This window comes from Cicer arietinum, chromosome 1, assembly GCF_000331145.2.
Source record: "Cicer arietinum cultivar CDC Frontier isolate Library 1 chromosome 1, Cicar.CDCFrontier_v2.0, whole genome shotgun sequence".
Lineage (NCBI taxonomy): Eukaryota > Viridiplantae > Streptophyta > Magnoliopsida > Fabales > Fabaceae > Cicer > Cicer arietinum.
Genome location: NC_021160.2, coordinates 40,113,693 through 40,130,070, shown reverse-complemented (window position 1 = coordinate 40,130,070; position 16,378 = coordinate 40,113,693). Strand labels below are relative to the sequence as shown.

At 30.6% G+C, this 16,378-nt stretch overlaps 1 protein-coding gene across 1 annotated transcript; it reads right to left on the bottom strand.

The window, feature by feature from the left end:
- On the bottom strand, positions 1-7,676 carry LOC101509230 (E3 ubiquitin-protein ligase RGLG4-like). Its single transcript, XM_004488500.4, has 11 exons — positions 7,282-7,676; positions 4,733-4,817; positions 3,493-3,633; positions 3,283-3,396; positions 2,719-2,816; positions 2,550-2,629; positions 2,033-2,138; positions 1,548-1,675; positions 1,244-1,376; positions 654-710; positions 1-323 (listed from the first exon to the last, which is right to left on the bottom strand). The coding sequence occupies exons 1-11, from the start codon at positions 7,636-7,638 to the stop codon at positions 237-239; spliced, it is 1,386 nt and encodes a 461-aa protein (XP_004488557.2). The 5' UTR covers positions 7,639-7,676; the 3' UTR covers positions 1-236.
- Between the last annotated feature and the right edge of the window lie 8,702 nt (positions 7,677-16,378).

The window sequence follows — 16,378 nt, the reverse complement described above, 5'->3', positions numbered from 1 at the left end:
AGCTCTTAATAGTCTCCATTGTTGCATAATCAAATAAGTATATCCACTTAAACAAACTCATATTTGGATATCCACTTTTGAACACTCGTGAAACATTTCAACGTCTACCAAGCAATCAATTTAATTTACAAGAAATCCATGTCGAATATTTAAGCTCTTAATTAGCATCAACCCTACATATAACTATATATCTAATCTAATGAAAACTAATTTAGGTGCATGATATATTTTTACAATCACCCACTGTAAACTCTAAGACGACTAGTGATCGTCACTCGACATATAGGACAATTGCTTAACCTTGAGCCACAATCTCTGCAAGTCTGCGTTTCAAAATATATTGTTAAAAAATTAATTCAATCTTAACAGAAATTAGAGAAATAATTAAGACAATAACTTTAAAACTATATATAATAAAATAAATATCTAAAAGACAACATTTTCACAATACCCCTCTCAATGATATTTTACCATCAAATTCTTTTAATGTGTATTTCATCAGTCAAAATAAACCCAAAAATTCGTGAAGTTTAGTTTTACTGATCAAGTATACATTGAAAGACATTATTATTTTGGGAGTAATATTACTAGAACTATATCTTATGGAACTAGTTTGATTATTTATTTTAAATTAAATGTGGTTATAAGCTCACCATGTGGCCACATCCAAACGCCAAATCCTTTCCATTGGTCAGACAAACAGGGCAGGCCTACAAAATTCCATTGGTTATATAACACCACATAAATCATCAAGCAACTTCAATGTGTATAGACAAGAAAAGGCAATATAATATTTTCTCTAATGGGATAAATGTGTTGGTTGATTAAAGACGAAAAAAATTGTGTTGGTTGGTTTGTACTAATAAAATCATAAATGTTCAACTTTAGTCTATGTCGAAAATTGATTTACTAGATATTTTGATCTATTAATCATTTGGACAGAATATATGTGAGAAATCAATCCGTTAAATAAATTGTAGTTACTTTAAGTGTTTAGTTTTTGCAATTGTGCGCAAAAAATACGTTGATTTATTTAAAAATGTTCTAGTGCTCAATTTAGGATTTCACTGCTCCAAAGTTAAAGTTCATATTTATTATATCATCATTTGTTATATTTAAAGGCATAACTACTATTTTTTTTTTACTATCAGTTGATATTACTTACTTTATATTTAATATACTAAAGACATAATTAGTGAAGAAAATAAATATAGTGGAGTCTAAGTTTGAGTTGAATACATACAGATTGATTTTGCTCATCAGTTGTTGATGCTGGTGAATTGCTTGGTACCTGAACAGGTAGAGATGCAAGCCTAATAGAATAAGGAAGAGGAGGAGGTTTTGGAACTATTCTCTTTGTTCTTCCTGTTACATGTCTATTATCCATAGACACAAAATGGTGAGAAGAACAATTTTAATCACTTCAAAAATATATTTAATTGTTTCAAAGAAGGTTATCACCAAATGAATCAAAAGTACTAGTAAAGATTTCTTATAAGATTTAGAAAAAATTATAAAGGACATAGGTTAATGTTTAAGGATCATACCCTAGCTTTTTGAATTCAAGGCATGCTTTATATTGGAATGGGATCTCCATGAGAGCATTCAAAGCAAAAGCTGCTTCATTTTCACTTGCGCTTTTGTTTTTAGACATAATTTCCGTAAAATTAACGAACTGTATTTAAAATGAAAAATATGAAAATGATTAATATTACAATTGTCTTCTATTAAATATCAGTTGTTTGATTAATTTAACGGTCAATTAATTTGACTGTTAGATTATTTAATGTTTGACATTTCATATATGAATGCAAAGTATGTAAATATCGAAAATAAATTGTTTTTGTATTATAATATTCAATTACATCAAATTTTTTAAATGGTTATTAATGTCTATGTGTTGGTGCTGGAGTTAGTGGTAATTTTGATGTGTATTAATATTTGTGTATGTGTACATTGGTTTGCAAAATGCAAAATAGTTTATGATGCACAGTTTAAAATTGTATGGTACTATTGTATTGCTATGTAAGACCTGAAAATTGTCAAAATCACGTGTTGGAATCTTGTCATCAAACTTTTTCATGTCTTCCCAAGGTCCATCACCAACTCCAACCAGAATTATGGCAAGTGGATATGCACTGTATGATAGGAAAAAATACATAGTTACATATATGAAAATTATGCTCATGTTTCTAAATGTCATTTTGTTCATCAAATTGGTCTTGAATTTTATGAATTAAATTAGCATAACATTTGAGTAAGGACTAATTCACTGACAAAATACACATTCAGGACTTTGAATTTACCTTATATCTTTTCTTTTTAATTTGCAAAGGGATGACCTAATTGACCTTATATGTTTTTAGGGACTAATTTGGCTTAAGTTTAATTAAAAAAATAAAAGAAACATCAAAAACATGATTTTGCTAACTTTAATTTCTATTAATAATTTTTTTTTTTTTGGTATGCACTTTATTAGAAACAATCAATTAGCTGTTATTTATTTAGATAAAAAAAATATCAATCAATTAGCTATAATATATGTGTACCTTGCATCAGCAATTGCTTTGATTGTTTTCTCTTCTTGAGGACTGAGTTCTTCATCGTCAGTGTCTACACTTCTTGTAACCTTAAAAATCAAACGTATGAACATGATATAATTTGAGACAAACACACATGAAGAAATATTATTTAAGGTGTATGTAACATTTTATATACCTGACCATCTGCAATGATAACCAACACATGGAATTGGCCATGACTTTTTTCAACTATGTTTATTGCAGCCTCAATCACTGGAGCATAAGAAGTTGGTCCTTCACACAAAATCCAATTATTTTTTCAGCCATGTATGTTTATAATTTAGATATTTTAATTTTTTGAGACAATACTCAAATATAAATTCTAGTGAGGACCCCAAATAAATAATATGTCACATATGTTGAAGCAGAAGAGATATATCATGATTACATCTATTGAATAAAAGAATATAAGTATTTAATTTTGATGTACTTTAACGACATATCAAATTATTTTAGTTTTACCTAAATTTACATAAATATAAATTTTCAATTCAATAATGGTGAGTTTTATAAATTACTAAATGTATCGTTTTTTAGTTATTTATAAAAGGACTATTGTGACATCGTTTTATATATTTAACATTTAACGATTTAATGATTTAAAATGATTGTTTTCTCCCAACTTAATGAGCTGATTGATTGCAATAAGATTATAAAGATAACACTATATATAAAAAGTGAATATGAAAGTAATAATCACCTGAGAGTTTCAAATGAGGAACTATTTTTTTGTAGCAATCCAAAACTTCTTCAAAGCCATTGCAAGGTGAATGATCATTATGAAAGCTAAATACTTCTTGATCATGTGTGGTAACTGTATAATTGTAAAAGTTGACCCATAAGTTAAATTGAAAAAACTATTACTTTTTTTTTTTTACATGTTGTACTTTAAGGATTAATTAGACCTTACCATCACCAAAGCCAAAGCATGGAATTAAGTTGTCATCATCAAATGGAGCCAATGTCTTGCCAACAATTGAAATTGCCTTTTCATAGGGATTAGGTGAATCTCCAATTGCATGTAGGCTTCTCTTGTTGAATGAGATTTTTCCTTCAAAAATAAAATGGATGCATTGGCTTCTCAAGAGAACATTTAGAAGAAAAAAAAATTCAAGAAGAAATTAATTATATACCATAACCCATATATACCAAATTTTAGTTGTTATAAATGTCACAAATAACTATGAAAATTAAAGTTTAGAACAAAATTAGTCACTAAATTTGATGTCTTTAGTACGTACATATGAAATAAGAGACAAAATTTATTTTTGTTTGTCTCTATATTTCAATTTTTTTTAAATAATAATTAATCATCACTTTAATTAAATATGTATATACCAAATTTTAGTTCTTATACAAAGTACTTTCACTTAGTTCGTCTATAAATTTTGGTCGATATTTCAACTTTTTCGAGGAGTAATCATGACTTAAGTTATATATAGCTTGTGAAAGTGTGTCTCAATTCAGTAACAACTTGGAGTTAATTAGTTATAACTGAATATAGTTAAGAACTGTGTTAGCTATAGTTGGTTAAGAAGTCTGTCTTTTAAATACTATAGCTGTAAATACATTGAGTAAGTTGAGAGTTGTTGCAAGTGGTAATTGCTGATTGAAAGAGAGACACATGCAATTCGAGATTCATAGAAATTCAGAGAAGAAAGATTAAGGGAGAGAAGAAAGATTTAGTGAAAATGCTAGTATTGTTGGTTCATAAACAGTGATAGATACTAAGAGATCAATCTTAAGAAGACTTTAATCTTGTAAAGTTAATGATGAATTAATCTTGCTTGTTTGTCTGTGACGTAGGTCTCATCAATTGAGACTGAACACGTAAATCTGAGTGTTATTCTTCTCTTATCTTTCTTTAATTTTCGTTTACTTTGATTTTGAAAACTGATTTCAAAACTGCAGAAAGGAGAACGATAAACAGTTTCTGTTTTCTGGTTTTCAATTCTGTTCAAAAACGTTCTCCATTTTCAGCTGAAAACTAAGGACGTTCTCCATTTTTTTTTTTTCTCTGCAATTGTTTGTTATTCTATTTTGTTGGTTAATTCTTGTTGCAGATCTCAATATTGTTTCAACATAGCTTTCAATTAATACTGTAATGATAAAATCACTTGGCTTAATTTTGTTCTTGTACTACCACTTACCAGTCCATTCATTACTCTTTGTGAAATCAACTCCAAGGATGAGATTTGATGACTCCAAACCTTCTTTCCTAAGGGCCGTAGTAACCTGTACAGTTAAAAAAGGACAATTAAAATTTCATGAAATTCATTCTAAAATACAATATGATAGCTTGCAAGAGTTACAATTCAATGGTAATTACTACTTTAAAGTAATATTAACTCTGATTTGCTTGGTGGATCCTATATATAAAATTTCACAGACTAAATCACGATAATTAAAAAAATTAATTATATTAATAAATTTGTTCATAATTTGAATTATGTTACTAGTTTATTTAAAAGAGATAATCAATTTATATTTTTTTATAGTATTTATTACAAATTATATAAAAAGAATTAACATAATTAAAGATAAAACAATGCACATGTACATTACAATTCAATGGTAATTAATTACCTACTTTGATGCAATAACTCTGTTTTTACTTATGTAAAATTACACTTACCGCTCTAAATGACACATACACCAATTATATTATGTGAAAGACACTCATCTCCACTTAATTATACTCACCTCCTCTTAAGGTTGAATAATGTGATGGTTTGGTGGAGTTGAAAAAGTTGATATTATTTTGTTTTACATATTTTATTTCTTTTTAAAACTTTTATAACACTTAAAATAATATTCTATTAAATTTCTCAATAAAAATAAAATTTCCCACAATATTTAAATTATTACTGAATAATTCAACTAGTTTGAATTAAGAGTTAAAGAATTACATTACTCAAATTCTAACGTAAGTGAAAGAAAAAATACTAACTTAACAACTAATTATTGTCTTATATTTGGTTTATTTCAAGTTCAATGGGTTTTATATACTTTATTTTTTGTGTGAAGGGTTTTATATTTATCAACTTGATACATATCAGGAACCAACACATTGAATTTAGGAAAATAAAAATCAAATCAATAATTTGAACCAACTTGATTTTTTTCCCACATTTGATTGCTCTCGATCGGTGAGATATCAAGTTTACCCAATAAGACGCATAATTTCATTATTTGGCATAGAGAAGATATACTATTGATTTTTCTTTTCACAAATGAAATAGTTTTCTTAATATTGAATGTTGAGGATTCTATTTTGCATCTCACGTTTAAACTCGTCACCCCTCAATTAATGTAAAAAATATAATTTTATCCTTCATAAAATCTTCAACTTTTTTAACTTCTGATTTTTTCACCAATCTTTTCAGAATATTTGAAAGTTTTCAAAGTTTCAAAATGACAATTTTGAGAATTTTCGAAACTTTCAAACAATTCAAAACTTTCGAAATAGGAAAAATTCAAAACTTTCTAAATTTGCAAAATGTAATCCTTATTTTGAAAATTTCCTGATTTGAAAATTTTCGAAACTTTCCAAGTTTTTATAATGTAATCCTTATTTCGAAAACTTCTAGATTTAAAAACATTTGAAACATTCCAAATTTTCAAAATATAATCCTTATTTCAAAAATTTCCAGAATTGAAATTTCCGAAAGTTTCAAAAATTTAAAACTACTAAAACTACCAATTTTGAAACTTATTATAAATAGTTAAAAGAGTAAACTTGTATTTTCACATGTCTTAAGGGGGTGACAAATTTAGGTGTGAGAGTGCATAGTAGAATCCTCTAGAATGTTCTAAAAAAAAGTAATATTACTAATGAAGAAAAAAGTAATGTACTTCACCAAACTTTTGTTTATTTTCTATTTCTTTTATTTAAATAAAACGTGTATTTCAAACAACTACTAAGAGTTTTAGATTCACGTCGAAAGTATAAAAAAATAAAAATAAAAACCTTTGTAGTTACTACCATAAAACATATTTAAAAGTGGTTTCGAGGTAGTTTCAAACACATTAAATATCTATACCATGTTAGTGGTCTTTAGTTTATTTTTCCTACCGAACAATTTCATTGAACAATTTAAAATCATGAAAACTGTTGCTCTACATGTTTCTAGTTCGAGTTTAATTAGGAAAATAACCTCCTAAAATTACTTATCCTCTTTGATTATAATTTTTTTTAAACAAGCTAATGAAATTAATAATTTATTTCATGCATGTAAAGAGAAAGGTTAATATACAAATTCATATATAAAAACATGTAAAGTCATTCATATTTCACTTCCGAATCAAAATTTGTTTTTCTAGGAAGACTTCCATAAGTTGTAGAACAATCACAAAAAGAATGAAACAACAAAGGTTGAAGAGGCCAGGTAAATCACTTGTATTCTTTATTAAATTATTAATAAATAAAAGTAATTAGCTAGAGAAACTTGTACCCAAAAAAAAGTAATTAGAGAAACAATATGTTTAACACTATTATCTAACATAATAACATACCTTGAACAGTAAGTAAAAAAACATACCTTGGACAAACAAAAATAAATAAATAAATAAATAAAATACTAATTATTAATATTTGCGATTTAAAACAACAAAGTAATTAGATAATATATATGCTCAAGATTCTAACAAAATTAATAATTTATTACTAATATTAATTACTTAAAAAAAAAAAACTTACCTGTTCAAGGGTAGTGAAGTTATCTGGAATCAAAGCATACTTCTTGGGAGTTTTCTTTGTGTTTGAGCTCTGTCCAGAATTATATGTCCCAAAACATGATTTCTGAGACATAATAGCTTTAGGTTGCAATGGTAGTGGCATAGGTTTATTATTTGAAAAATTGGATGAGATTCTTTCACTTCTAGAATTTTGAGAGTCACGCTTTTTACTTTTACCTATGAGGTTGCCCATAGCATGTTCAACTAGGTTCTCTACATATTGAAATATTGAGATGTTATATATAATTAATTTTATGATTTTGTAAAAAAAATATATATAGATTGAGGTAAAAAAAACGAAAGATAAACGAAATTGCATGTGGTATGTGCGGTTCCTAGAAATTCATATAAACAAAAAAAGTGATGAATTTGAAAAATAAACTAATAATTAATTAACTATATGTATATATATATGTGTTGGTATCCGATTCTATTCTAGGTGCTTTAATGTTGCTTGCTACCTTTGTGTAAATTATTCTTCTCTTTGCCAAAGATGATGAAGACTCTTGAGTGTTTGTGGGTTTAATTTCTAAAAGAAGGAGAAGAAGCTAGAAAGAAATATGATTATAAATAGTCAAATAGAAAATATAATTCCACGTAGCAAAAATAATTGGCAGAAAATTAAATATAAGACAAACACAATTTTTGGAAAACTTCCTCAAATTGAGAGAATAAAAACCACGAGACATAGTCCAGTAAAAAAACTTTCAGTAATAATTAATGAGTACACCAGAGTCTTCCTAATAACAATAGGAAATATCAATCAACAATAACAACAATTTTTCACTAACGTGGGTATGTTAAAGTAACTCTTAGAGAAGATAAAACTACTCAAACTATATATATTTTTTAAAACAAAACTCAAATTTCATAAATAAAGAAAGAAATACTTTTGGATAAAATATTTAAGTCGTAACACAACGACAAAAGTAAACAATATTTACAAGCATAAATAGTTTTTGAAACAAAAATCTAAAGTATTTAAAGAACCAAATACACCGGAGCTATGAGACCTATCAGATATATCTCATACCTCTGGGGTATTCTCGGCAGACACCTACATAAAAGCACTGCCCCAAGAATCTCGACTTTCCTCACATCACATCAAAAAGTGGAACATGAACCCATCAAAAGAAAAGTCATCAGACAGTTTAAGCATAAATACAGTATTCCAAAATGAAATAAATACAACCACAAAAGAAAGACATCTAGTCACTATACAACCACCTAATCTGATCATGCTACAAAAACTATACAACTCAGGTGATCTCCACGCGTTCCACAAGATCCTTTTAACACAACTTCGGTCAGATATGTCAAACTACCTTTCTATCTCCAAGGTACTAACCGGCAGGATGACCCTGATTCTCATATGAGGGTAAAATCCAGATTTCCACAATAATTATAAAGGATCACCAACCGAAATTAACAAATATCACATAACATTTAAATTTCAAATGCACAAAATAACCTTTCAACTTAGTATACTCCTTGAAAGGGTTTTCATATGTCAAACATGCATAATCAAAGTTGAAAAATGAAGTTTTTAACAGAACTGCACTATCGTATTCGAGTACATCATATCCTTGTATTCAAATACAATGTTAATTCATAAGTCAATAGCAAAATCAGCACAACTGTAATCGAATACGAGATAGGATGCAGCCGGATACGAGACAGGACAAGTCAATGGAAAAAACTTATCATGTCGTATCTGAATACAGAAATCTCGTATCTGAATACAGTGCAAGTCAGTGACAAAAATTATCTTGTCGTATCCGAATACAGAAATCTCGTATTCGAATACAGTGTAAATCAATTGCAAAAATCATCCAGTCGTATCCGAATAAAGAAATCTCGTATCCAAATACAGTGCAAGTCAGTGACAAAAATTATCCTATCGTATCCGAATACAGAAATCTCGTATCCGAATACAGTGCAAGTCAGTGGCAAAATTTGTGTTGTCGTATTGGAATACAACTACGAAAAATGCAGATTTTCAGTTTTTAAAACGTTTTGAAATCATTCGACACTTACAACCCAAAATCAATCATCACACTTACCAATTACGGCACAATCACAAACAACAACTGAGTATGTATATACAATCATCACAGTATATCAAACATGACTCGCGTGCCAAGCACCCTATTGCAATGCGTATATGCCAAAATGCATGATTCCAAAATTCCAACCAAAACCTTCCTCGAATGGGGCGTAAATCATAATTGTATCGTTTATCACATGCCTTGTACTAATTACCAAGGTGCCGCCCATCACAGGCCCGCACGATTTACTAAAGTGTTGCCTATCACATGCCTTACACTGTTTTCTAGAGTGCAATCTCTCACAGATCAGCACAACGCGATAATCCCCGTAAGGATAAGATAAACCAACAAATCACATGACATCATCATGTGGCTCATCCGGTCACAACTATCACTATGGCCCATCCAGTCACCATGTACTATAAAATGCATGAGCATACTCTGACACTTTTCACAAAAACCATTAAGTAAATGCAACTATTAAAAGATTCATCATTTTTAATACTCATTTAACACTAATGATTTTTTAAATACAACACATAGCATACTCAAAAATATTTATTTACTCCAATTTCTATTTCCACAAACACACATAAATCACATCTCCAAATTCAATCCACATATAAATTGAATTAAATCCATTTTCCACCAATTCACACATAAATTTCTTCTAAAAAAATTCATAATATTAATTATGAACACATCAATCACATCAAACATGAATCACCACAATTTTCAAATATTATCACCCATATTCAATCTCTCCAAATTTCAACTATAAATTACCAAATTCATTTCCACAATTTCAAACATAATCGCACATAAATCACACCAATTTTCATTTCCACAAAATCCACACATAAATTCATTCTCATCAAATCCCACATAAATCGGTTTTGAACACATAAATATATCAAAAATTAATCCCATAAATTCACATATAGGGTCCTATGTGCAATCTAGAAATTTGGAAGGAGCCCTTATCTTAGTTATCGCTTTTTCAACCGTTTCTGCTACCGCGCTCAAATACGGCGAAAACTCACGCTCGCGTCGACACCTCAAAAGTTAGCTCACAAGCACCGTAATGTAGTGAGGAACAACTATCCCTCCCGACACTTCTCGAATGAAAGCTTAGATCTAGTAGATAAATGAGTGTTTGTGTTTGAGTTTTTGTTTTTGTTTTCAAACCCGCCAACACAAGCTTTTCCGCAAATAGAAAGGAAGAAGAAGAAAGGAGTTCGCTAGGCAGCAGGAAATTGAATCGGAACAAGCACTAAACCAAAGGCATCATAAATCATACCTAAAAATCAGAACCCTAACCACCATTTCCTTTTTGGTTTTTCATCATCCACCATTGAAACTTGTGTATGAAAGATTCTTGCTCATAAATGGAAACTTGCAAACAAGTAGAATGATGAGTTGTTACAACTACTACGTCAAGCTTGTGTTTTTCATCGTTGAGTCATCGTTTCTGTAATTACTTGAGCTACGATGTTATCTTTATTGTTTTATTTCATTTCCATGTTTAAAAAAACACTCATTAAGAGCTAAATTACTTTAAGTTAAGGATTTATAAAGTATTGAATGATGTTTCTCGTTTAAGATGTTTATAGCATGTTTGCAATATTTATTCGAGTTGATTTAATGATGTCCTTAAATATTAATTTGATCACTTTAGATTTATTGCTAGTTTTTGAACTTGGAAAAGGAAAAAAAATGGATTTGCTTGTTTAATATTGATTAAGTCAAGATGTTTGGACAAATAGTTGATACTAAATATTAGGAATAATATTTAAGTCCATAGAACCAAAGAAAAATTAAAAACTGTAGAATGGTTGGACATGAACATGAAACCAAGAACGACATTAATGCATTTGAAAACTATGATGACTGAATTGAAAAATCCCTGAAGTCACTCTTTTTATAATGCTATAGCATTTTAGCATCACGGATTTAGTTCAATAGTGATTATTTCCTTAACTTGTTTCCATACTCTAACTTTTAGAAATTTGATTACTTACTCAAAATTGCAATTTTTGTATTAAATTTTATTTTAACTTGTTACTATTAAAATGCTATCTTTTTATTTTTAAAACATTTTCTTTGAATGTGTTAGAAAAGTATTGAAATAAATGACATAATCAATCCTCATGGGAACGATATTAATTTTTACTACTTATATTTGATTCTGAACACTTGCACATTAAAATTACACAAGTTTTTGGCGCCATTATTGGAGATTGAATGGTGTTAATTATTTCAAGTATTTTCTAAACCATTTAATATTTTTTGTTACTAACAATGTGGTGATATGTATTGCAGTTCAAGTACGAAAATTGTATGCATAAGTCTAGATGGTCAACTGAATTTAGACTTGAGCCTGAGATAGAAATACTTTTCAGAAGAAGGAGGGAGACTCACTAGATCTAATACTAACCCTTATCTAATACTAACCCTTATCTTGTTGACCACTTGCAGCAACAAGTTACTCTTGTACACATGGGGTATCAGATATGTGATGGGCTAATGGATGTAATTTGGATTCAAATGATAGTGCTAGAAGAATAAGAGAGTATGTTGGCTTTGATCCTCAAACCCTTGATACAAGCACCCTGAGGCCTGACATATAATTAGCACAATTTGAGTTCAAACCTATGATGTTTCATATGCTTTAAGCAAGTGACCAATTTGGAGGGGCAACAACTGAAGACCCTGACCTGCATCTCAAGCAATTTGTGGAGGTTGCCAACAACTTCAGAAAAAGCAGGGGTTCTTGATGACAATTTCAAATTGAGGTTGTTTCTTTACCCACTCAAGGACAAAGCTAAATTCTAACGCCCCGTTTTTCAAAGCGATAGTGTATTTTTTTTTTTTTAAAGAAATTAAACTGAAACAGAGAAATAAACAAGAAAATGCATTTGGATAAATAATTGAGTCATTATAATTTACAAGCAGCGGAAAAGTTTCTCCAAATATAAATCCAAAGCATTTACACAACAACAAATGGTACATGGGACCCATTCTTAATATGATGTCAAACTGACAATATTAGTATAAGTACAGTTTTCCAAATCAAAATACTTCAACCCAAAAAGTAGGACGTCTAGTCCCAATACATCAACCTAATCTGATCATCCTACCAAAAACTATACACCCTGAGTGATCTCCACGCGCCCGGTGAGATCCTCCTAACGTAGCTGCAGTCAAGCGTTCCCATCTCCATTCTCGTCCGTAGGGTACGAACCGGTAGGATCGTCCTGACTCTCATCTGAGGGCAAAACCCATATTTCCACAACAATTGTAAAGGGTCACCAACCGAAATTAACAGATAACACATAACATTTAAGTTTTAAATGCAAAAAATAACCTTTCAACTAAGCATGCACCTTAAAAGGATTTTCCATATGCTAAAAGTTCATATAATGCTTGCCAATTAACAATGAACTCAAAATGAAGTTCTCAAACCATCAAGTAATACATAACTGACCAAAGCATTGATAAATCAATTGAGAAATCGATTATCTAACTCAAAATAAGGACTTTTGCTGAGCCAATCGATTGCCAAATCGATTTGGTCAGTTCTGCTGAGTTTCTGCATGACCAAATCGATTTCTAAGTCGATTTTGTCAGTTCTGATGAGTCCCTGTGTTGCCAAATCGATTTCCAAATCGATTTCGGCAGTTTTGCTGAGTTCCTGCCTCTCTGCCAATCGATTTCCAAATCGATTTCTTAAAAGATTTTGAAAGATATATTTATACAATCGATTGGCAAATCGATTAGGTCAAAATGGTGAACTTCCTGCAACTCATCCAATCGATTGGGAAATCGATTTCCCTCATCATTTTTCCAAAAATTCATAACTAACTCAATCACATTCATACATAATCTCAAATCCTAACACTTAGCACTGATAACGCAATCGCTACAACATCATTAGTTTCGAAATAGTATTGCAAGCAAACATGTTATCACCAAATTCCAAAACATAACACTTAACATTTATAACACAATTAATACAACATCATGGGTTTCAAAATGGTATAGCAATCCAACATGTTATCACCAAATTCCAAAACATAACACTTAACATTTATAACACAATCAATACAACATCATGGGTTTCAAAATGGTATAGCAATCCAACATGTTATCACCAAATTCCAAAACATAACACTTAACATTTATAACACAATCAATACAACATCATGGGTTTCAAAATGGTATAGCAATCCAACATGTTATCACCAAATTCCAAAACATAACACTTAACATTTATAACACAATCAATACAACATCATGGGTTTCAAAATGGTATAGCAATCCAACATGTTATCACCAAATTCCAAAACATAACACTTAACATTTATAACACAATCAATACAACATCATGGGTTTCAAAATGGTATAGCAATCCAACATGTTATCACCAAATTCCAAAACATAACACTTAACATTTATAACACAATTAATACAACATCATGGGATTCAAAATGGTATTGCAATCCAACATGTTATCACCAAATTCCAAAACATAACACTTAACATTTATAACACAATTAATACAACATCATGGGTTTCAAAATGGTATAGCAATCCAACATGTTATCACCAAATTCCAAAACATAACACTTAACATTTATAACACAATTAATACAACATCATGGGTTTCAAAATGGTATAGCAATCCAACATGTTATCACCAAATTCCAAAACATAACACTTAACATTTATAACACAATTAATACAACATCATGGGTTCAAAATGGTATAGCAATCCAACATGTTATCACCAAATTCCAAAACATAACACTTAACATTTATAACACAATTAATACAACATCATGGGATTCAAAATGGTATTGCAATCCAACATGTTATCACCAAATTCCAAAACATAACACTTATAACACAATTACTACACATACCAAATGAACCAACAATTCACAATTTAACAGGGTGTAGTCTCTCACGGACAAACACCTGTGCAGTCTCTCACGGACAAACACAATTCCCTCAGGAACGTAAGTCGTAAACGTACCACCTATCACGGGTCAGTACTGTTTACCGAGGTGCCACCTATCCCGGGTCAGCACAACTTACCAAACGTAAATCGTAAACGTACTGTCTATCACGGACCCGTACCGTTTACCAAGGTGCCACCTATCGCGGGTCAGCACGATTTACCAAAACACACATAAGTAAACGAGACATTAAGAGATTCCCCGTTCTTAATTCTCATCTAACTTAAACCAGGGCGTAGTCTCTCACGGACAAACCCCTGTGCAGTCTCTCACGGACAAACACAATTCCCTCAGGAACGTAAGTCGTAAACGTACCACCTATCACGGGTCAGTACTGTTTACCGAGGTGCCACCTATCCCGGGTCAGCACAACTTACCAAACGTAAATCGTAAACGTACTGCCTATCACGGACCCGTACCGTTTACCAAGGTGCCACCCATCCCGGGTCAGCACGATTTACCAAAGCACACATAAGTAAACGAGACATTAAGAGATTCCCCATTCTTAATTCTCATCTAACTTAAACCAGGGCGTAGTCTCTCACGGACAAACCCCTGTGCAGTCTCTCACGGACAAACACTCCTTCCTTCTAGTTTTCCTTTCTTTTTCCCTCCAAACAAACACACACACATATATATATATATATATATATATATATATATATATAATAGATATAACTTAACAAATATCTCAAAATATCTAGATATTTGTTAAATTACCATTTCACCCGTAACGCATTAAATTCTCCGTAAAGGATTCACCGCAGTTAATTTCAATTTATTTATCGACGAGAAATTTTAATTGGCATAAAAATATCTTTTTGATTATAAAACTCCAAAATATTATTAACTTTGGCTTAAAAGCCTCCGAGCCAAAATCCAAAATACACCAAAAATACATAAAGGGTACTTTAAAATTATGGGTCTTACTTTAAAGAGCCTAACTCTAATACTACTTGGCAAGAGATGTCACAAAAAAATAATTTGGTGAAGTATTTCCATCATGTCCTAAATGCTACGAAGAGGAATGACTAAGTGTGTGGAAAACTTGTATGGATACCTCACTCTAATGAAAATTATCCATGCCCAACACATCAGTTAGAGGATGAGCAATCCTGCCAAAATTTTGAACAAATCTTCTATAATATCTAGCTAGGTCCAAAAAAACCTCTCAATTGTTTCAGGTTTAATGGTAAAGGCCAAGCAATAATCGCTTCAATCTTAGCTGGGTATGTGGCAACCCCTTGTTGACTGATAAAATCTTCCAAATATTTGTCTCTGTCCATAGCAAAGTGACAAATTGTGAGATCTAAGTGTCTGAAATATTAGGGATAAATGAACCATATGGTCTTCTACAAACCTACAATAAACCAAAATATCATTAAAAAAAATGATAAGAAAGTTTCTTAAAAAGGACTTAAAACACATTATTCATCAAGGCCTGAAAGGATGACGGTGCATTTGTCAACCCAAATGGCATAACCAAATATTCAAAGTGGCTGCAATGAGTCTTAAATGCAGTTTTTGGCTCTTCTCCTATACGCAATTGATGATAACTAGATCTGATATCCAATTTGGAAAATATGGAGGCACCCCCTAATTTATTTGAAACACGTCCTTAACAGTGGATTTGTTCATACGTCTAATGTCTACACAAAGTCTCCAAGTGCCATCATTTTTCCTAACCAAAACAGCAGGAGAGGAAAAAAGGGTTGTACTATGTTGTATTATTCCTTGGTCCAACATACCATCAACCAAATTATCAATGATAGTCTTTTGCACAGTAGAATATCAATAAGGTCTCAAATTAAATGCCTCAGCTCCATACTTAAGGGGAATTTTATGATCAAAACCAACCCTTCTTGGAGGTAAATGCTTAGTCTCAACAACAATGTCTTGGAACTGACTAATAAGATCAAGGAAATGTGCAAAAATTACAAGAACGTTGGAGCTAGTATCCAATAGCAGACAAGTTGGAATGAAAAGCTAA